The sequence below is a fragment of the Somniosus microcephalus genome, chromosome 1 (genome assembly GCF_052327205.1).
Source record: "Somniosus microcephalus isolate GS21.2 chromosome 1, FLI_Smic_1.0, whole genome shotgun sequence".
Taxonomy (NCBI): domain Eukaryota; kingdom Metazoa; phylum Chordata; class Chondrichthyes; order Squaliformes; family Somniosidae; genus Somniosus; species Somniosus microcephalus.
Window position 1 is genome coordinate 392,590,189 of NC_140987.1, and position 23,302 is coordinate 392,613,490.

Below are 23,302 nucleotides of genomic sequence, written 5' to 3' on the forward strand. Positions count from 1 at the left end.
CCCATTGTCTTGTCAACTGAGCACTAGAATCATAGAATGGTTACAGCACAGAAGGAGGCCATTTGGTCCATCGAGCCCGTGCTGGCTCTCTGCAAGAGCACTTCAGCTAGTCCCACTCCCCCACCCTTTCCCCATAGCCCTGAATGTTTTTTTCCTTCAGGTACTTAGCCAATTCCCTTTTGAAAGCCACAATTGAATCTGTCTCCACCACCCTTTCAGGCAGTGCATTCCAGATACTAACCACTCGCTGCCTAAAAATGTTATTCCTCACGTCACCATTGGTTCTTCTGCCAATCATCTTAAATCTGTGTCCTCTGGTTCCTGACCCTTCCGCCAATGGGAACAGTTTCTCTCTTACCTACTCTGTCTAGACCCCTCATGATTTTGAACACCTCTATCAAATCTCCTCTCAATGGTTCTCTGCTCTAAGGAAAACAACCCCAGCTTCTCCAGTCTATCCACATAACTGAAGTCCCTCATCCCTGGAACCATTCTTGTAAATCTTTTCTGCACCCTCTCTAAGGCCTTCACATCATTCCTAAAGTGCGGTGTCCAGAATTGAACACAACAGTTGAGGCCGAACCAGTGTTTTATAAAGGTTAATCCCAGTGTTTTATAAAGGTTAATCATAACTTCCTTGCTTTTGTACTCTATGCCTCTATTTATGAAGCCCAGGATCCCATATGCTTTTTTAATCGCTTTCTCAACCTGCCCTGCCACCTTCAACAATTTGTGCACATATACCCCCAGGTCTCTCTGTTCATGCACCCACTTTAAAATTGCTGCCACTGTCCCTTTTATTCCACAGGCTTCAACTTTGTGGGCAAGCTTATTATGTGGCACTTTATCAAACACCTTTTGGAAGTCCATGTACACCACATTAACCGCACTGCCCTCATCAACCCTCTCTGTTACATCATCAAAAAACTCAATCAAGTTGGTTAAACAGGATTTGCCTTTAACAAATCCGTGCTGGCTTTCCTTAATTAACCCATACTTGAACAAGTGACTGTTAATTTTGTCCCAGATTATCGTTTCTAAAAGCTTCCCCACTACCGAGGTTAAACTGACTGGCCAGTAGTTGCTGGGTTTATCTTACGCCCTTTTTTGAACAAGGGTGTAAGTAACAGTTGCAATTCTCCAGTCCTCTGGCACCACCCCTGTAGCAAAGGAGGATTGGAAGATTATGGCCAGCCTCCACAATTTCCACCTTTACTTCCCTCAGCATCCTAGGATGCATCCCATCCGGTCCTGGTGACTTATCTACTTTAACTACAGCCAGCCTTTCTAGAACCTCCTAGATTTTCTCAATTAAAAAGCTAATTCTAAAGCTGAAAATCTTACTTTTTGCTCTTGATTTTCTTTGCTCTTTTTGCTTTAGCTTCATAGTACGACTGAAGAACTCTTGCTTTCTGCAGCTCAGCTCGACGTTCTTGTGCCTAAAATAAAACAAAACATATTTAGAGTCTACGGGTAGAAATTCGTTGAAGCCCAGTTTCAGGCAGAAAGATGGCCGCAATGCACGCCCAAGGCAGGCCCGAAATTTGGCCTCATCTAAATAACCTGTCGGCCTCCAGAGGCAACTCATCCTTCTGCATAAATTAATCTTGCATCAGCTGCCTCATTGCAGCGGCCTCAGGTGAGTGCAGAGTCGGAGGGGTTGGGGGGGGACAAGGAAAGGATAGCTGGAGGGGGTCCAATCATGGCTAGCAGGAATGCTGTGGAGCTAGGAATGGCACTCCTGTACCTCGTGGCGCCATATAAATGTAAATAAATATGACTAAAACACACGCCAGGTGAATCCTGCTCAGTTTTTCGACACACCAATTTCCCGAGATATCCTAAAAGGCATTAGGACTCTTCCATATACAGGAAACTCTTTTTTACCCAGCACCGACAGGACCGGTGTGGTGCCGGTTATCAGAGAGGTATACTTACCAAGGTACAAGAGCCTCGTACACGGCCACAGATCCAGGCGTCCCTGTTGCATGGCAACAGGTGCAGGAACCCCGGTTACACGGCCACAGATCCAGGAACCCTGGTTACACGCCCACTAATATGAAGTAAAACTTACCTGAACCTACACCTGAATTTTGCTGGTTAAGAGAGATTTCCGGTTATTTAGGTGCCGGTAAAAAGAGAGTTTCCTGTACATGTAAATGAGAGGCCTAACACTTGTGTTAGGCGGCCGGATAGGACGCCTGATGAATCAATCAACCCAATTTCAGGTTGGATGTCTTTCAGGTGTCCTTGGGGCACAGGACATTAGTCCCCAAAATTGGGTGTCATTCTGCCAGTTTTATGTCTATAAGACGGGCGCAACAAGGTCCTATTTCTACCCCTACAACTCAAACATTCAAAGCTATCCCTTGCTAGTGTAACTAACTGGTTCAAATCTGATAACTTTAAACTTAACTTTCAATCTTTTTAATGTATTCCCCTTCTGTGCTCACCACTCTGATTTTCCACCCATTAATTTTAATGGCTGGAAAATTGCAGTCAGCTGGGAGCAGAAGCAGAACATCCAGGGCAATAAATCTAAAAATACACAACAGAACATAGTACAGGTAAATGACAGTATAGCTAGATTGAAGTAAATTGCAATATTGTAACTAATGGGATGGGGGTGGGGGGGGATTTCAGGTTACATTAAAATTTTGAAATGTAAAGATTTTGAGGAATGTGTTGGGTTTTGGACTGGTTATTCTTTGATGGTAGTTTTGGAAATATATCTAGTGAATGGCATTGATTTTGAACATCTTACATATCGGATTGGTGAACCAATCAGCTTGGTTAACTTAACAGATAATGATTATTTGAGTGACTCAATTTTTTGCCCTTCAGACATGAGGTGGAAAGCCTTTAAGATCTGACATTTTTTTGAGATGTGATGCTTCGGACACACACTAGAGACCAGATTGTTAATTGTGTAGATATAAATACCTTATATTTAAAATGTGGTTGGCGTCACCTGGGTGAGTCAATAAAAAAAAAAATACTTTTCTGTGAATCCTCAGGCTTCTCAAGGTGAGATGTTAGTACTGAGGACTTCCAACACTTTCTAGTTCAGACACCGGGGGGAATTTTAACCTAAAAAACAGGTGGGTTTGGAGCATGGGGATGGTTAAAAATGGGATTCCCGACCTGATTCTGCCTACTTCTGGTTTTGACGGAGGCGGGACAGGAATGGGTGACCAACTCACTCCCAGGGGATGGAATATCAATTTAAATATTTTAATGAGGCTGGAAGTCTCTTTTTTAACCTCCATTCTGTTTTTAACTGCAGGTGGATGGGTTTCACACAATTCTCGAAACCCAGCAGTTAAAGCAAGACGGGGACTGCCGCATACAGGAGGTAAATGCCTTTATACCCACCTCCTGGATCCAGGGTTCCTCCCTAACCCACCCCCCGCGATTGGAGTCCCCCCCACGAGGCCTCCAATGACCACCCCCTCCCCCACCCCCCAAACGATGATGCTGAGGCCGGCCCCGATCTTCTCTTCACCCACCGCGATCATCAGACCCCGATCCTCCCTCTCTCGCATTTCTATATCAGGTGTATATTCAATGCAGAGTAAAGCTCCCTCCACACTGTCCAAAATGCTAAATATCACCTCCCACTGCACAGGTGTAACATTTTCCATTCCACTTATCTTCTACAGGAAACTTTGTGATATCCGGCACTGACGGGACCGAGCTGTTGCCGTCCCATCAAAACTGCCGGACAAACCAGCGCTAATGTTAAAACATATGGAAGCTTTTGAGCTCCGTATCTAGCAACAAACCCTGTTGCTTCTAAACAGTCGGCCGTAGCTTGCAAGCGTCTCTGTAGCTAAGCAACAGCTTTAGCTAGACCTTGCAGAGCCTGACTGGTGGAAAAAAAAGCAACGAAAAGAAAAAAAACTTACTGAACCGACTCCTGAATTTTGCCGGTGGCTCGAGCAGTTAACCGCCAGATAAACCAAAGTTTCCTGTATTTTGGTCTCTCTCGGCGATAGTCAATTTAGTTTTCTAATGCGGCCCTACCCTACTGGGCACTGGAATGAGAATGCCCTAGCTCATTCCAACAGAGGAAACGGTCCTATCTGTCTGGCTGGATTTGTACTCCACTCTCAAAGATGAAAGGCCAGTGTCTAATTAGTCCACTGCATCATCCAGTGATTCAACAACTGTATGCAAGTGATAGAACTTCTAGATAAGAACATGTGCGCACGCTTGAGTGTGAAGCATACCTCCTCCAGACTCATAGCTCTGAGGGAAGCCTGTTCTGTAGCTGTCAGTATTTGCACAGTCACCGGCTGTTTATTCTTGTGCAACAAGTTAAAAATCTCCTGTTCCAAAGGTGTCCGTGCCTGGAAAAAAGATAAAATTAAGGGCAAATCACCTTGAGAGTTTATTTTAAAAAATCTCCCCTCCTCTCCGGCAGGTAGTGTCACAGGCATTAGCAGATATGGCACCTCACCAGTGGAATTAAAAGAAATGTGGTCACATAGATGGAGAGAAGGTTAGGGGACAGAAAGCCAAGTGTAGAAGTAACATGAAGTTCTCAGATTTGAAAGACGCGGTGAATGGTGTGCCACAGGGTCGATCTTATTCACTAAATACATAAATATGTCAGACATCGGAATTGAGGGAATAATATTGAAATTTGCTGATGGCACCTAATGGGGTGTATGGCAAATTGTGACAAGGATTATGAAAAACTACAGGAAGAAATAGATGAGCAAGCAGATCAGCAAATACAATTCAAATGTAAAGAAATATGAAGTAGTATACTATAGAAGAATAGGGAAAGGAAATAAACTCTAAAAATGTTAAGATTTTAAGCAGGGCAGAGAGGCTTTGGCATACATAAGCCATTAAAGGCGACCATGCAAGTAGCTAAGGCCCGAAAATAGACAAACAGAATCCATGGTTTTATATCTAGAGGCATGGAATATAAAAGCAAAGAGGTAATGTTGAAGTTGTACAAGATCTTGGTTAGGCTGCAGTTTGAGTATTGTGGACAGTTCTGGGCATCCCATTATGGGAAGTATATAAAAGCCATGGAAAAGGTGTGGTAAATTCACCAGGATGTTACATGGGATAAAGGTTTACAGACATGGAGAGACGTGAGAAGTTAGGGATTTTTTCTCCTCCACCGAGAAGTTCCTCAAAATTATGGTGGGGGGGGGGCGAGGCAAAATTCCCCTTGTTTGCAGTTCGGTGGGAGGTGCTAATGGGGCATAAATGTTTTTTTGCCCCCCACCCTCGGCGAAATTCCGCGGGAGATTAGTGGCGCCGCTACTGGGTATCGCCCAGAGATCATGATGTCATTTCCAGGCGCAGCGCCCCGGTAGAAAAATTCCCCCTCGCGCCCCGGGCGATGTTACCGACTGCTGCAGGGATCGCGAACACTGAGGCCGCCCAGCCGCTCGCGGGGCGCCATTTAAAGGCGCAGTGGCCAGCCGACATGAAATAAAAATTGCCGGCACTCCCACACTTCAGCAGATGTCAAAAAAAAATGCAGAGCTTGCAGCGGGGAGCCCTTCCCTTTAATTGAGGGATGAGCCCCTGCAACGTGGCAGCACCACACGTGGCGCTGCTGAGCGCATCGCCTGGATCGGGACATTCCCCGCCTCTTACGCTCCAAGAGGCAAGTGGAGTGCTTGATTTAGCGCACCACTTCCCTCTTGGAGCAAAAAATAGGAATTTCTCAAATGTTTGAAAAGGTTAGCGCCTGGTGCTAACTTTTCAAACATTTTTGACTTAGCGCCCCAAATGGCCCTCGAGGGGAATTTCTCCCCCATAAAGTGTTATGATAAGGTAAATAATGATAGCTTGTTTGCACAGATAGTAATAAGATCATAAAAAGAATTAATGGCAAGTTAGAAAACATGTCTTTACAGAGAGAATAGTTAGAACGTGTAATTGCTTGCCAAAGACTGTTGTTGAAAGATTCAAAACATTATTTTAAAAAGGGAATTGAAAAGCTGCTTGAAAACGAATAATTATCAAAGGGAGAGTGAGCAGGAGTATGGGATTGAAGTAAAACATCAGTGCAGACAAATAGTTTGTTTCTGTGCTGTAGCATTTTGTGACTCCTCACGTGGCCATTATTTATATACAAGTCCAGACAGTGAGTGTCAACAGGCTATTTTACCACAGAGGCCTTCACAGACAAGACCAATCCTGTCCTCACCCAACATCCACACATGCAATTTGCAGCAAGGAGGGGTGGGGGAGGTCATAGGAAACCCATTAGAAGTTAAATCCTGGCTGATTTTTCCCTCTCTTTGGCCTGGGCCATTGAAACCAGTTGCAACATTCCAGCCTTGGCGAGACCAACTAAGTCAGCACAAGGGTGCCACAAATCTTATTTCTACTCAGCTCTAATATATATCCTTTCTCTGCAATATATGCATAAGACAGAAGTTTTCACAGAGAAATGGGGACACTGGCTCATCTCAATGATTTCCTGCATGCTGAGCTCCTGGTCTGAATCATATTTGGCCTTGTTCTATGTTGTATCATTCTATTCTATGATTCTATATTGGTAAAGGAAGATGCTGACCCAAGGACAGGTACTGTCTTATAGGGGCAGTGCCTCCACCCTGCACCATTCCCAGATAGCTCCTAGAAGACAAGTGTTCTGACACAGACCCACGTAGCTCAACTGAGCCTTTGGTGCTTGTGAATAGTGAGGACTGTCTCACTGATGTTGGCTCATGTGGTTAAATGGATTTTGCACTCAGGATTCCCGTTACTCCCAATCTCCAAATGTTCCTACACGAGCAACTCCTTTAGAACAAAAGACTTGCCAAAATGGTTCTCTACTTTTTGCAGCTGCTAAATGAGGATCAGCATCACTAGGAAGTCACCAGAAGTATGAATACTTGGTCCCCAGCCACAGGAATTGCTCAATGCTGGCCTTTGGCTTAGGAAAGGGAGATAGCCATTCCGCCTATACCCAACCTTTGATTAAGAGCTGACTGTGGGAAATTTCACTTCTGACTTGTTGACATAATAAGCACAGCAATACAACTCTTCCCAAAAAGTAGCCTCGATGTCGCATGAGCTGCACCATACCTTCCAGCCTGCTATTACTTCCTCCATTGGTTTGACAGTAAGTGGTTCCTCATTTAGTGGAAAGATGAGCTGCTCCGCTTTCCGGTTCTGTAGCACAGTACGATCCCATTTTGTAACCACCTTTGACGTTTTCTCATATGCCAATGATCTTTGAATCTTTCGTGAGAAGCAAACCGTTAATATCCACTTTTAAAATGTTCAAATAATCAGCTATTAATGGCAAATTGGCACCAAGCTGCAACCATTTCAGTCTTACATAGTACATAGTGTATTCAATAGTCACTGTGTGTTGCTAATATGAAAGACTGTTGTGTAAGAGTGATGGGGTTAGAATTTCTATGGACTGCAGCCAGTATTATCACCTACCAATTCTGAGAAATGGCTTCAACCTGAAATGTTACCCTCTCCCTCTTTTGTTCTTTCAGATACCAATGAATATGCAGTGTATTCAGAGCATTTTATTTTTATTATACCCATCATACATATCTAATGTCATTACATGCGCAACCTGTACAGTAACAGAGCTGACCAGCATATCACACTAGCAGCTGACCTGAGTAATGAGGAATATATCATAAAAGGGAATTGAATGGTGTCAACAATATTTTTTTGTTATATTTTCATTAATAACTCAAAAGTCAAATGGTTTCAGTTTCATAAAATTTGAGAAGGATCATTGGTATACTATTTGGGCCAGTTTATCTGAAACATTTTAATGTTTTCTTCCTTTGTGATACATTAATTTATTTCTGACAGTGAGTGGTCAGCAGTGCTGACCACAGCACAAACCTCATCACAATTCAGAAGACGACCCTTAGCCCTATCCTATACACTGTGTGAACCCAAAAATAATTCACCTTTTCACTTTGCTGTTTGCTGAGGGGTAAATCTAGGGTCTTGCTCGTCTTCTCAAATTTCTTGAGCTGTTTTTTCACAGTGTTCAGAGAGGGAGAGGAAGAGGATGGTTGGATGGTTCCCAGCAAATCTGATAGCTCAATCTTCTCATTAGCACCTAGAACAAAGAGTTGATTAATTCAATTAAAAATCTTCAGTGACAGAAAGTTAAACAGTAAATAATTAACAAACCTAACTTGCCATCCAGCCAGCCAGAATGGATATGATGCCGTGCATACACTGTATTCATAGATTTATATTCTATTCTAATAGACAGCAGACATTTTTTCCCCTGCCTTCTTTCATTGCAAATTTTGTTCCCTTGCCCTCTTGTGCGAGTGTTGACTCCTTGGTGCAGTAGCACTCCAGGTGCACTCTGGTATTACCTGTGAGGCTTGACAAGTGACAGCAGGCTACTTGAGCACCACGAGAGGACGCGCGGGGGGGGGGGGGGGGTGGAGAAATCACACCCGAGCCCTATCTTTTTCTCACCCAACGTCCAAACACATACCACTCCAGCAAGCGATGCTGGATAGTGACCAGGAGCAGTAACGTCATCAAAATATCATCTCCAAGTCACACACCATCTTGGGCTTATACTGTCAGTCTGAAATCATTGCTAGGTTAAAATCTTGGAATTCTCTACCTAACACTATAATGGGAGCAGCATCTCCACAAGACTACAGTGATTCAAGGAGAAGGCACACCACTACCTTCTCGGGGTTCCAGAAATGGGTAATAAATGTGGCCTTGCACGCTTCGCTCATGTCCAGATAATAAATTTCAAAAAACGTGGCTAATTTTTTCTCCCCGGCCCATGAGCTCTGAGGCCAATCATAGCACCTTTACAGCTTCCACAGCTGAGCTAACTTGGCAGAGTAGGAATCCAACCTGGGACTTTCCTGTGGCTCAGCTACTCAACAGAGCCACTGGGGGTCTACAATTTACACTGTTTAATAGCAGTTCCACAGCGAATGAGAAACTGAAGCAACATCTCAATCACAGGTCATCGACCCGAAACGTTAACTCTGTTTCTCTCTCCACAGATGCTGCCTGATCTGCTGAGTATGTCCAGCATTTTCTGTTTTTAATCGCAATCACAGCAATCTATTTAGTCTGCACGTTGGCTTCAGACCCAAATAACAGATTTTGAGGTATTATTAATCTCATGATCCAGAAATAATGGCCCGGATTTTGCTGTAAAAATATCACTAAACACACCAGAAAAAGTTAGGGCTTGTCCATTCCAGTTTAAGTGAATTTTTAACAACGGGATAGGTCTTAATTACTGCCAAACAGCCTCTGGCACTGAAAATTAACTTTTACAAGTGCGGAGTCTCATTCCTTCAGATTTTAATTGTTAAGAGATTTTTTTTTTTTAATTTTGTACATGATTTAGCATTGAATTAATCATTCTAACTTACATTTCCTGGTTCAGACTCTGCGTAGCTCAGTTAGGATTCTGCAATCTGATTGGTTAAGGAGATACACAGTTGCTTGCCCTATTCACACAGGCCCCAAATCCCCCGTAGAGGGCAGTGCACTGTTTTGGATTGTTCCAGTGCAAAAGCCCATAGAAAGTCTGTGGGCAAGTCTAAGTGTAATGAACAGTTGGCACCGTTGATTCTCTTGGAGAGGCAGCCACTAAGAGAGGCAGCCATTTGAAAACACTGATGGGGCACACTATTCCAAGGTTATTACTTCTTGTGGCAAATGTAAAGAGATGCTGATCTGGATGCATAACCTTCTCAGAGGAAGTAAATATCGGGTCAGGATAAACAGACACTCGTGTTGTCATCACATCTGTACAAGGTGACAGGTCCACACTGACAATTCTCTACATTCCTACCTTTAACTAGACTTCCTAGCAAGGCCTATCCTTATAGAGAGGGAGGAAAAGATTAGTAGGTTGATAAACTTAGGCCAGTCTCACCCACGTCCCAGGGATTGGTTATAAAATAAACTTGGGGAGCAAGCTTTTTGTCTGGCCTCCCAGTTAATGAATGGATCATGCACAGCAGGGCCTTAAGGGAAGAGAAAACCATTTAAAAACAAAGAGGATTTAAAAAATTGTATAGGTTTCTATTATTGGTCTATGCAAATGAAAGCTGTCACATCAGTGGGTACAGACAAGGAAAGAATTTGGAAAAAAAGAGACAAAGGAGACCGACAAAGACAAAGAAAAATAAAAGCGTAAATGCATAATACATTGAGGGCAGTGCTACACACATTCATGCTGACATTACAGGTTATTTGTGCAGAAGCTCTCCAGAGTACTGTACCTTCTGAACTGACAGTGAACTCTGACACCTGCAAGCTGGCCTCTGTCCTCTCTGCCAACTTCTTCCTGGAATCAGAGATGAAAATGAGGAACATAGTGTAATTGTTTATTACAGTAAGAAATTGTTTGTCCCAGTTTGGGAAGACACTGCCCAGAGAAGTGATTCATTTAGATAATTGATTGCATATTAATTATAATTTACAAGTGGATATATAGAATTATGAGGTAATTATTTCCAAAGCTAAAGATTATGAAATGGAATTATGCAAATACACAGAACATTTCTTTTACTCTGTATTTCAAAATAAACTTTTAAAAATTTGCAATCCTACTACAGAAGATTCATTTTGAAGTTGTGTGCAATGAGTTAACAATCCTATTTTAAGATTCTCTCACAAAATGCTTCCCAGTCACATAAGCAGTTGCACTATTTATTGCTGGTTGCTTCTCAGGATTATTAATTGTTCAATAATGTAAAAACACTGCCCCAAGTGGCACGCACAAAAGGTCATGTCAGTCCTCACTGTCACTTGTAAGGACCCTGGATATCGTTACCTTTTCTTGTCACTGAGGGAGCTAATTGCCTCCAGCAGCTTTTGGTGCTTCCTCTCATCATCACTGCCATCCTGCAAAATGTAAAATTTTTTTTTGTTTTTTTAAAACGTCTGTGTCACCACGAAAGGAAGATTCTAATAGATTGAAGAGCCAATACTACAGGTGCAGATTCAAGTCTTTCAATGATTTTAATTCTCTATGTCTTCATCCACCAGGAAACATCACTATTACGGAATCTATGATTCTTTTCAGGCATAAATCTCTCGAGCAAGATGATTGGTGGTGTAGAAGATGCATTTCAAATGACAAGACATTTGGCCCCCCTAAAATCAGCACTAGATTGTTTGCATGGGTGCAGTGCCCTACTAGAGTCATACAGCACAGAAAGAGGCCCATCGTGTCCGCACCGGCCATCAAGCCCCATCTATTCTAATCCCATTTTCCAGCACTTGGTCCGTAGCCTTGTATGTTATGGTGTTTCAAGTGCTCATCTAAATGCTTCTTGAATGTTGTAAAGGTTCCTGCCTCTACCACCCTTTCAGGCAGCAAGTTCCAGATTCCAACCACCCTCTGGGTGAAAAAGTTTTTCCTCAAATCCCCTCTAAACCTCCTGCTCCTTACCTTGAAACTATGCCCCCTGGTTATTGACCCCTCTACTAAGGGGAAAAGTTCCTTTCTATCTACCCTATCTATGCCCCTCATAATTTTGTACACCTCAATCAGATCCCCCCTCAGCCTTCTCTGCTCAAAGGAAAACAACCCCAGCCTGTCCAGTCTCTCTTCATAGCTGAAGCGCTCCAGCCCAGGTAACATCCTGGTGAATCTCCTCTGCACCCTCTCCAATGTAATCACATCCTTCCTATAGTGTTACAACCAGAACTGCACACAGCATGCCAGCTGTGGCCTAACTAGCGTTTTGTATAGCTCCATCATAATCTCCCTGCTCTTATATTCTATGCCTCGGCTAATGAAGGCAAGTATCTCATATGCCTTCTTAACCACCTTATCTACCTGTCCTGCTGCCTTCAGGGATCTATGTACATGCACACCAAGGTCCCGGTGATCCTCTGTCCTTCCTCGGCTCCTACCATTCATTGTGTATTCCCTTGCCTTGTTAGTCCTCCCAAAATGCATCACCTCACACTTTTCAGTGTTAAATTCCATTTGCCACTGTTGTGCCCATCTGACCAATCCGTCTATTATTCTGTAGCCTGAGGTTTCCCTCCTCGCTATTTACCACTCCACCAATTTTCGTGTCATCTGCAAACTTACTGATCATACCTCCTACATTCATATCTAAATCATTAGTGTACACTACAAACAGCAAAGGACCCAGCACCGATCCCTGCGGTACACCACTGGTCACAGGCTTCCAGTCACAAAAACAACCTTCGACCATCACCCTCTGCCTCCTGCCACTAAACCAATTTTGGATCCAATGTACCAAATTGCCCTGGATCCCATGGGCTCTTACCTTCTTGACCAGTCTCCCATAGGGACGTTGTCAAAAGCCTTACTGAAGTCCATGTAGACTACATCAACTGCACTACCCTCATCCACACACCTAGTCACCCCCTCGAAAAATTCAATCAAATTGGTTAGACATGATCTCCCCCTGACAAAGCCATGCTGACTATCCCTGATTAATCCTTGCCTCTCCAAGTGGAGACTAATTCGTCCCTCAGAATTTTTTCTGATAATTTCCCTACCACTGATGTTAGGCTCACTGGCCTGTAATTCCCTGGTTTATCCCGACTACCCTTCTTGAATAATGGTACTAAAATGTTCAAGCTTTTAAAAACCAAGCTTTGCATCATCCAATTCAGTGTTTTGCAAACATTTCTTTATCGAAATATACAGATCTGATGATCACACTCCTGGGTACCTCTATCCTAAAGGCAGTAAAGAAACAGCACAATCAGTGCAGAGAAAGTTTTCTTTTATTATTGATATATATGCACACCAAGATGTTCAACAAATATAGATTAAAGAAATCTAATTACAGACATTTTGTGGCTTTGTGGGTCCCGAGATCCCTTATATCTTGAGCATTCAGGGATTCCCATTTGAAAACGGATGACCTGATCATTAATTCCTGATTTATCGCAACCTTTTTATTTCTGTTAACCTGGTTGGTGCCCTGTGCTGTGGATCTTGTTTTCTCAATATTCAGAAAAATAATCCTGCAACAAGATTCCCATTAATTTGCATTATCAAGTTGCTGATGCCAACAGATCTTGTGCTAATTTATGGTTTACCAACCAGAGATCAACAGCACTAAGAAGAGCCCTTCCCACACCTCCAGGCTCACAAAATTCAACAAGTCAAACCAGTGAATAAGCAGCAGCAGCACAAAAAAGGAATGAGTTACACAGGCTTTAATGTCCAGAGTTCTGAAGTTTGGGGGCGGCACGTGATCTGTGGGGCGCAGTTTGAACATCTGTGCTTTACAGTAACATACAAAAGTCAAGATTGTAAAAAATGAGAGAGAAGATATTACCTCATCCTCACTGGCAGTCAAGACATGTTCAGTCTTAAACAAATCCTCCTCTTCCACGCCAAGGGAAAGTAAACCACTAAGAAACAGAAAAATGCAAGGTTTATACAGATTTGAATAAACCAAAGCTAAAATAGTTTGCAAAAGAACAGTTTGTTTGGACAAAAGCTGGGTAACATTGACCTACCTCAATTAAATTATTTCAAAAATGCAACTGAAATTATGCCAGTCAACTGAGAATTTGAATGTAAGCAAGCCAAGAATAACGCATTCCTGACCCCACCTTATTTACAGTATGGTGCTGCTTCCAGAGGCAGGGAACACCACCTCAAGGAGCAAAATGCCACCAGCAACAAACGTTGGATGTTAGCAGTCATTTTGCTCGGCTACAAGCTCAGCTCTTAGCCCACCCAAATGGACCAGCAAAAGTGCAGTTGACAGCACATGTTTCACTGTTAGCTGCAGAGACAAATATAAATTGCATATAAACATGCTCGGGTGACAGCAGAGTCCTACTTTATCATCAGATTTGCCAGCTCTGTTTCTGCCCGGTATCTGATGGAGAATAGCACTGGGTGGAAATGTAAATATTGCTGGGCACACAGTCATTTGTCACTCTCCTAAGTGGACCTCACATACTCTAAGATCCAGAATGCACCTTTTGTCTAAAAATGTTAAAACGACAAACTAAAGGTATCTGAATGCACGAAGCATTCGTAATAAGGTAGACAAATTAACAGCGCAAATAGATGTAAACGGATACGATATAATTGCCATTACGGAGACATGGCTGCAAGGTGACCAAGGCTGGGAGATGAATATCCAAGGATATTCGATATTTAGGAAGGACAGGCAAAAAGGAAAAGGATGAAATCAGAGCAATAGTGAGAAAGGATATTGGCTCAGAAAATCACGGTGTAGAGTCAGTCTGGGTGGAGCTAAGAAGCACCAAGGGGCAGGAAACACTGGTGGGAGTTGTCTATAGGCCTCCAAACAGTAGCAGTCATGTAGGGGATGGCATCAAATAGGAAATTAGAGATGCAAGTAACAAGGGTACTACAGTAATCATGGGTGACTTTAATCCACATATAGACTGGCCAAACCAAATTAGCAATAACACCGTGGAGGATGAATTCCTGGAGTGTGTACGAGATGGTTTTTTAGACCAGTACGTTGAGGAGCCAACTAGGGAACAGGCTATCCTAGATTGGGTATCATGCAATGTGAAGGGGTTAATTAATAATCTTGTTGTGCGGGGTCCTTTAGGGAAGAGTGACCATAACATGATAGAATTCTTCATTAAGATGGAAAAAGTGAAGAAGTCCAATCTGAAACTAGGGTTCTAAATCTAAACAAAGGAAACTATGAAGGTATGAGGAGTGTGTTGGCTATGATAGATTGGGTAGCTTCATTAAAAAGCATGATGGTGGATAGGCAATGGCTAACATTTAAGGAACGAATGCATGAATTGCAACAATTATACCTTCCTTTCTGGCACAAAAAACACAAAAGGAAAAGCGGCCCAACCATGACTAACAAAAGAAATTAAGGATAGTATTCGATCCAAAGAGTCATATAAAGTTGCCAAAAAAGTAGCAAGCCTGAGGATTGGGAGCAGTTTAGAGTTCAGCAAAAAAAGACCAAGAGATTGATTAAGAGGGGAAAAATAGAGTAAGAGAGTAAACTTGCAAGGAACAGAAAAGCAGATTGTAAAAGCTTCTACAAGTATGTAAAAAGAAAAAGATTAGTGAAAACAAATATAGGTCCCTTAGTCAGAAACGGGAGAATTTATAATGGGGAAAAAGGAAATGGCAGAGCAACTAAACAAATACTTTGTGTCCTCTTCTGTGAAGACAAAACCAAATAACTTGCCAGAAATGCTAGGGAACCAAGGGTTTAGTGAGAAGGAGGAATTAAAGGGAATTAGTATTAGTAAAAAAAAGTGCTGGAGAAATGAATAGGACTGAAAGTCAATAAATCCCCAGGGCCTGATAATCTGCATCCCAGAGTACTAAAAGAGGTAGCCATGGAAATAGTGGATGAATTGGTTGTCATCTTCCAAAATTCTATAGATTATGCACCAGTTCCTGCAGATTGGATGGTGCCAAATGTAACCCCACTATTTAGAAAAGGAGGGAGAGAGAAAACGGGGCACTACAGACCGGTTAGCCCAACATCAGTAGTGGGAAAAATGCTAGAGTCTATTATAAAGGATGTGATAACAGGACACTTAGAAAATATCAACGGGATTAAAGAAAGTAAACATGGCTTTATGAAAGGGAAACCGTGTTTGACAAACCTACTGGAGTTTTTTGAGGATGTAACTGGTAAAATAGAGAAGGGAGAACCAGTGGATGTGGTGTATTTGGATTTTCAGAAGGCCTTTGATAAAGTCCCACATAAGAGGTTAGTGTGCAAAATTAAAGCACATGGGATTGGAGGTAATATACTGGCATGGATTGAAAATTGGTTAACAGACAGGAAACAGAGAGCAGGAATAAATGGGTCTTTTTCAGGGTGGCAGGTGGTGACTAGTGGGGTACCGCAGGGATCAGTGCTTGGGCCCCAACTATTCACAATATAGATCAATGATTTGGATGAGGGAACCAAATGTACTATTTCCAAGTTTGCTGATGACACGAAACTAGGTGGGATTGTGAGTTGTGAGGAGGATGCAAAGAGGCTTCAAGGTGATTTAGACAAGTTGAATGAGTGGGCAAATACATGGCAGATGCAGTATAACATGGATAAATGTGAAGTTATCCACTTCGGTAGGAAAAACAGAAAGGCAGAGTATTATTTAAATGGTGACAGATTGGGAAATGTTGATGTACAAAAGGGACCTGGGTGTTCTTGTACACCAGTCACTGAAAGCAAACACGCAGGTGCAGTAAGCAGTTAGGAAGGCAAAAGGTATGTTGGCCTTCATGGCAAGAGGATTTGAGTACAGGAGCAAGGATGTCTTACTACAGTTATACAGGGCCTTGGTGAGACCACACCTGGAGTACTTTGTGCAGTTTTGGTCTCCTTGCCTGCCATTGAGGGAGTGCAGCAAAGGTTCACCAGACTGATTTCTGGGATGGCAGGACTGTCGTATGAGGAGAGATTGGGTCGACTAGGCCTGTATTCAGTAGAGTTTAGAAGAATGAGAGGGGACCTCATTGAAACGTATAAAATTCTGACAGGGCTAGACAGACTGGATGCAGGGAGGATGTTTCCCCTGGTTGAGGGGCCTAGAATGAGGGGTCAGTCTCAGGATATGGGGTAGAACATTTACAACTGAGATGAGGAGAAATTTCTTCACAGAGGGTGGTGAACCTGTGGAATTCTCTACCACAAAAAGCTGTGGAGGCCAAGTCACTGAATATATTTAAGAAGGAGATAGATAGATTTCTAGACACAAAAGGCATCAAGGGGTATGGGGAGAGAGCGGGAATATGGTATTGAGATAGAGGATCAGCCATGATCATATTGAATGGCGGAGCAGGCTCGAAGGGCCGAATGGCCTACTTCTGCTCCTATTTTTCTATGTTTGATTGCCCAATACCTAGTTAATCAGCAGCATGACTTGGAGACTACAAGGGGGCCCTTGTTCTGTATTCTGGATACTGAAATATTGCACATGCATTCTCCTCTCTTTACAGAAGGCAGACTGAAAGAAACAGAAAAGTCTGAGGTCTGGTTTCCCATACAGGCAGTAATCAAAGTGTGACACCTGCACCACAGTAGTTCAGGTGTTGCCACTGGTCTTGGAATCAGGCCCACAGTGCAGAAAGGCAAATTAGCAACCAGCTCACGTAGCAAAACTGCTTCTGCTGGAAGTTCTGCAATATTGAGGGTTCTTACTATTAATGTGATTGTGCGTGTGTAAGGAAAGGAACACCACCATGTTATACACAGAAATTGAAGTAAACATGTAAATTACTGCCTTTATGCCATTCTAATATACTCAGACCTGCTATCGTGTGTTGTATTAAATACAACAGTTAACAATGTATCTTGATGAATGATCTAGGCTTTTGAGTGGATCAATTCTACTAATGCAAAGAAACACGGCAGTACAATAGACACATGAAGAACACACCACATGTGGCAAAATGAGTTTATTCCCTCTTGCGAAAACTTCATTTGTGCTTAAAGATTTGTTGATGAAATATTCCCACATTTACAGCTGGAGTACTTCATATTAGCAGGATGTTAGTAAATCAGTTTAGTTTGAGAACTACAGTAAGCCAGTATCAAAATATTTTCCACAATAGGTAGGCTATATTTGTAATTACCTATAATCATATAACTAGCATTTATATAGTGCCGTTAACATTTTAAAAAATGTATTCATTTTGGGGATGTGGATGTCACTGGCAAGACCAGCATTTATTGACCATCACCAATTTCCCTGGAGAATGTGGTGGCGAGCCTTCTTGAACTGCTGCAGTTCATGTGGTGAAAGCGCTCCCACAGCGCTGTTAGATAGGGAGATCCCAGGATTTTGACCCAATGCCGATGAAGGAATGGCAATTTCATGGCCAAGTCAGGATGGTGCGTGACTTGGATGAGATGGTGTTCCCATGCACCTGCTGCCCTTGTCCTTCTAGGTGGTGGAGATCGTGGGTTTTGGTGGGGGGGGGGGGTTGCTGTCAAGGATGTCTTGGCAAGTTGCTGCAGTGCATCCTTCAGATAGTACACTGTGCAGCCACGGTGCGTCAGCGGCGGAGGGAGTGGATGTTTAAAGTGGTGAATGGGCTGCTTTGCCCTGGGTGATGTTGAGCTTCTTGAGTATTGTTGCAGATGCACATATCCAGGCAAGTGGAATGTATTCTACCACTCCTGACTTTGTCTTGTAGGTGGTGGAGAGACTTTGGGGAGTCAGGTGGTGAGCCACTCACTGCAGAATACCCAGCCTCTGACCTGCTCCAGTAGCTACAGCATTTATGTGGCTGGTCCAATTGAGTTTCTGGTCAATGGCAACCCCCAACATGTTGATGGTGGGGGATTCACTGATGATAATGCCATTGAATGTTAAGTGCAGTAAAGAATGTCCCAAGACACTTCACAAATTTGTGCAAAGAAAACAGACGCCAAGACTGAACAGAAGGGGTGATTGAAATCCTGGTCAGAGATGGATTTTGAGAAGGTTTTTAAAAAGGAGAAGGCGGCGGTGAGGTATAGGAAAAGAATTCCAGAGTATAGGACCCAGGTGGCTACCGCCAATGGAGGGAACGCATACACCGAAAGGCCAGAGTCAAAGGAACGGAGAGGTGGATATAGAACTGGAGGAGATTGCAGAGACAGGGTGAGGCGAGCCATATAGTGATTAAAAGATAAGGATGATGATTTAAAATTTAGTATGGCAGGAGGCAGGTAGACAATATAGTAAAAACATGGGTGATAGGCAAGTGGGACTTGGCATGGTACAGGTTAATGGCAATTGAGTTTTGCACAAGTTGGAGCTTATGGATAGTGGAGGAAGTACGGTAAAGAGAACGTTTGAGCAGTCTTTTGTGGAGGCGACAAAGACATGGATATGGGTTTCAGCGATGGATGGGTCAGAAGTATGAACGGAAAAAGACAGTGCTGCAGAGGTGGAATGGAGTGCTCTTTGTGGTGAAGAATATATGGGGTCTGAAACTGAGCTCAAGGTTGAAAAAGGATGCTAAGGTTGTGAAAAGTCTTGTTGAGGCCAAGACAGTGCTGGGGAACAGGAAGAAATCCTTGGTAAGGGAGCAGAGTTTGCGGCAGAGGCTGAAGGCTTTGTGCTTCTCAATGTTAAAGTGGAGGAAGTTGTGACTCATCAAAGACGGAATACAGAAACAACTACTGGACTGACAGATCTTTGAACTTTGGGGGGGGGGGGGGGGGGGGGGACTAGTTACACTGATTATCGTCACTGAAATTTGAAAAGTAGTTTGCTCCTTAATGGATCTGTTACTGCTAGAAAATGCCAAATATATGAATCAAAATAAGAAAACGCACAAAAAGCACCCTATAACTTTTGAACACATGACTAGGAGAAAAAAATACTTGCACTTGTATAGTACTGTAGCATTAAATCATCAAAACAATTAATTACTTTTTGGAGTGGTGTGACGTTTACTACGTAGGCAAACACGGCAGCCATTCTGCTCCAGTAATAACCCACAAAAAAAAATAACCAGATAGTTTGTTTTTCGGTGGTAATTATTGAAGGAGCAATCTTGACAAAGGTACCTTGACGAAGGCACCAAGAGAACTCCTGCTCTTCTTGCAACAGTGCAGTAAGATGTTAAAGCAAAGTCCTGTTCAGGTGGATATTAACGTCTTATCCAAAGGACGGCACCTTCAACAAAGTAGTGCTTCTTCAGTACTGTAATGGAATGGCTGCCTAGTGTATTGTCTCAAGTCTTGATGTGGCATTCAAACTTATAGTCCAGAGAGTGCTAGCAATGACGTCCAGCTGACACAGAAGATAGTCAGTACAGATAGATATATATTTGGCATCTTACAGAAAATAAACAACACCGAATTGTCCAACCACATTATTCACAACTGCTTAAGTGGACCAAATCTGCTGCAACAACTGCAGTTTATTTTCTGTAAATCACCAGGTCCACAGAAATAGATGAAAATGTCAAACTTCTATTTCAAATACAGATCGTTGGAGTTGATATAACATCTTATGAACATTCTGAATGGCCTGTTCAAAAACCAAATAATCCTATCTGAAACCAGGTGGGTGGCAACCCTAAAAATGTACATAATATATTTTTTAAACAAAGTGAGTGATAGGTCTAAGTCAAACAACATCGAATTTTATAATACAGGAAACCATCTGGTCTATTATATCAGATCTCTAAAAGAGCTATCCATTCAGCCCACACGTCAAAACTAACTTTTCCAACTTCTGGGAATAAATAAAACAGCGAGTCTGTCAGCGTCGGAAAGGCAGACTATCTTTTTGGGGGGGCGGGGAAGGGCGGTCAGACTCTTATACCGGGTGTGAAGTTTTTCTATCAGCCGCTTGCAGATGTAATTTTCTTTTAAGATATTAACAGTCAGCAATTTCACTGCGTAAATCACCAAATAAAGCATCTGACTTTAGCCCCAGAAATCAATTGTTTTGTGGGAGAACGGCACGTTTCGTGCACCTTGGCCCCAACGATCTGTTTGAATCACTCCTGCGATTTAGCAACACCGAGACACCTCTTGCTTCCATAAATATAGTAAAGGAACGTTCAAAGGCCCCAACCTAGGCTGCAAGCCTCCCACTCCGCCCCGTGTGTAAGGAGATGCTCCTTCTCACCTGGTTAAACCCTTCTCCTGCTCCATCCTCGTTGCTATCTTTCAGCTCCTGCACATGGATCCAGGCAACGCACACTGCCGTCAACCGCCACACTTCCGGCTAACAACAAGCTGTCGCGAAATCTCACCAACCGCCTCTCTGGAACAAACAGACTGCCTGCCGTAAATCTAGTCGTCTGGTGGAGCGTTGCAGCAGTAACCAGGGCAACCGGCCTGGGACTTCAGCAACCCAGCAATACAAGATCAATGAGAAGAAGATAAATATAACATTAATATAAACAAGTGAGAGAAATAACAATAATCCTTTCAGGTCTCCTGTTAATGTGCATTAGAATAATATTAAGCAACAGTCAACAAATTCAGGAGTGAGATTTGTGATCAGAAAAAGGACCTTTTAAACAGAGGAAGCTGGGTTGTTTGAAAAAAAAGACGTGCATTAAATTAGGTCAACTCAATAAGCAAGATCGGCTGCAGACATTTAACTGCTGGGTGCAATGTAACGCAGCTATAACAATTAGTGTTTATTTCTCTTTACAAATGTACTTATTTTAAAAACAATTTATTATGAGGAACAAACTTACAATAAACAGATTTGCAATAGACATGTATTGCCCATAACTATAAAGCGCTGCTTGAATGTGTATATAAAGGCCAAGTGGAAATTTTCAAAACAAATACGGGAAGCATTATCAATAGCATTGGAGTGGGAGGATTATCCAAATTAATATCTAACAATCACTTCCCGAGACCTACAAATTTAAATAAATCCCTGCAGCATCCTCCGGCAACATTCAATTTCTTCCCTCGCCAAGCTCAAGAAAATGGCCAAGCACTCTGCTGTGTGTGACCTCCAGCCTCACCATCTCCAACCCTAAGGGAGTGATTTTGCCAATGGGGAGTTTTTAGAGGTGGGTCTCCCACTTGCTGGGTTTTAGACCCGCCTCCATCAACTTCTGGCCAACCCACACTATTTTCCCTTGATTGACCTTGTTCCTCTTTTGGTAGCACCAATCAAAAAATAAACAAATAAACTGTAACTGATAGAACTTTAAATAAATGTTAACAAATCAAATCAGAATTTGGTTATTCAAATCAATTATGCACTCCAGTCCCCGCGGCACCCACCGGTCGCGGAAGTCCTCAAGCGTGCCGGCAGACACCGCGTGCTCCATCTCCAGGGCCACCCGGGCGCGAACATGGCCGCGGAAGAGAGGGAGGCAATCTGGCCGGACGACCCCCTTGACCGCCCGCTGCCTGGACCAATTGATGGCTTTCTTGGCCAGGCCCAGGAGCAGACCCACGAGGAGGTCCTCCAACCAGCCCGCTCCCCTCCGCACCGGGTGACCGTAGATCAAGAGCGTGGGACTGAAGTGCAACCAAAAATCGAGGAGCAGCCCCTTCAAATAATGGAAGAGGGGCTGCAACCTCTCACACTCAGCGTAAATGTGAAAGACGGACTCCTCCAGGCCGCAGAACAAACAGGCGGCCTGGGAGTCCGTGAACCTACTTAAAACTATGTTGCACGGGACTGCTCCGTGCAACACCCTCCAGGCCAAGTCCCCAATAGAACAGGGGAGGACTCCCGCATAGAGAGCCCTCCATCGGGGACCTCCGCCTCAAGGCAAGACGGCACGCTACGGCGTGTTGATTGATTGACCTTGTTAAGCCCGCCCAGCAGGCTTAGCAGGCCAATTAAGGGAAAGCCATTTTTGACAGATGAATTGACAGCTCTGTGAAGCTGTCAAACAATGACATTCTCTGTAGTTTGATTAGATCTTGAATTCAAGACCTCATCAAACCTCTTTTGCAGAAATGAGATGGCTGTTGCATTGGAGAATGCAGCGGCCATCTGTCATCTCTACCACAGAGGTGCGAGACTCTCCGCATACCCTCCGACTGAAGGAAGAAACAAAGGTAAGTACACTTTTTCTAACACTTCCCACTTACCTCAGATACTCGCCTCTCCACACTTGCACCCATCACTTACCTTCACAGCGCACTTTTGCACCCCACAGACCCCTGCAGACCCACTACTCTCCTCGGTGACCTTGGCGGGGTTTGGAGCCTTCGGGAAGCCAGCACTTGTGTGGGCAAAATGGTGATAAGCCAATTTTCTGCCTGTTAACTACATGTTAACAGGCAGTTAAGTGGCTCTAATCCCTTCCCGCCTCCAAGGAGACAGGACCCGGCACAGGACAGCTACCCGCCTCTTGGCAGGATGGCACGGAGACGGGTTGGGAACGGGTTGGGCACCCGCCCCCAAATTCTGCCATTTACCGGCAGTCCCGCCTCCATACCTGCCTCCCCAGGGCTGGCAGGATTGCACCCTAAATGTCAATGCAGCGTCCTTCATTGAAATGAGAGTTTAGTGTTAGTGTTAGGGGGGATTAAAATACGTGGGGTTACGGGGATAGGGCTTGGGTGGGATGGCTGTCGGTGTAGGGACTGGGTGCTAGGGTTTGGATGATCAGCCATGATCTCGTTGAATGGCGGAGCAGGCTCGAAGGGCCGAATGGCCTACTCCTGCTCCTATCTTCTATGTTTCTATGTTAGCAAGGTAGCTGCACCTCCCCCAGTTCTTGCAGTCTCCCTTCCATTATGTGCCAGCTTGTCCTGCAAGAAGAGTGGGAGTGGCTTGTGTGTGCCCTGTGAAAGAGTTATGAAGAAGTGTAAGGCAGCTTAGCATAGTGTTCATGCTGAGAGGAAGTAGCAGCAAGTGTGTGCAAGAA

The 23,302-nt window shown here is 43.5% G+C and overlaps 1 protein-coding gene across 4 annotated transcripts in view; it reads right to left on the minus strand.

Moving 5' to 3' along the window:
• Window positions 1-21,446, minus strand: part of LOC147125102 (U3 small nucleolar RNA-associated protein 14 homolog A) — a 44,340-nt gene extending 22,894 nt beyond the window's left edge. The window contains exons 1-9 of one of the 4 annotated variants that reach the window (XM_085997342.1): window positions 21,327-21,444; window positions 20,575-20,792; window positions 13,299-13,374; window positions 10,799-10,869; window positions 10,245-10,309; window positions 7,926-8,080; window positions 7,069-7,224; window positions 4,233-4,352; window positions 1,345-1,439 (exon numbers count right to left, since the gene is read on the minus strand). In XM_085997342.1, coding sequence (XP_085853468.1) covers window positions 1,345-1,439; window positions 4,233-4,352; window positions 7,069-7,224; window positions 7,926-8,080; window positions 10,245-10,309; window positions 10,799-10,869; window positions 13,299-13,374; window positions 20,575-20,600 — 764 coding nt within the window. In that variant the 5' untranslated portion in view covers window positions 20,601-20,792; window positions 21,327-21,444. Of the gene's footprint in view, window positions 1-1,344; window positions 1,440-4,232; window positions 4,353-7,068; window positions 7,225-7,925; window positions 8,081-10,244; window positions 10,310-10,798; window positions 10,870-13,298; window positions 13,375-20,574; window positions 20,793-21,154 lie in introns of all 4 variants that reach the window. The other 3 variants (XM_085997333.1, XM_085997356.1, XM_085997348.1) reach the window with 3 other exon arrangements.
• Between the last annotated feature and the right edge of the window lie 1,856 nt (window positions 21,447-23,302).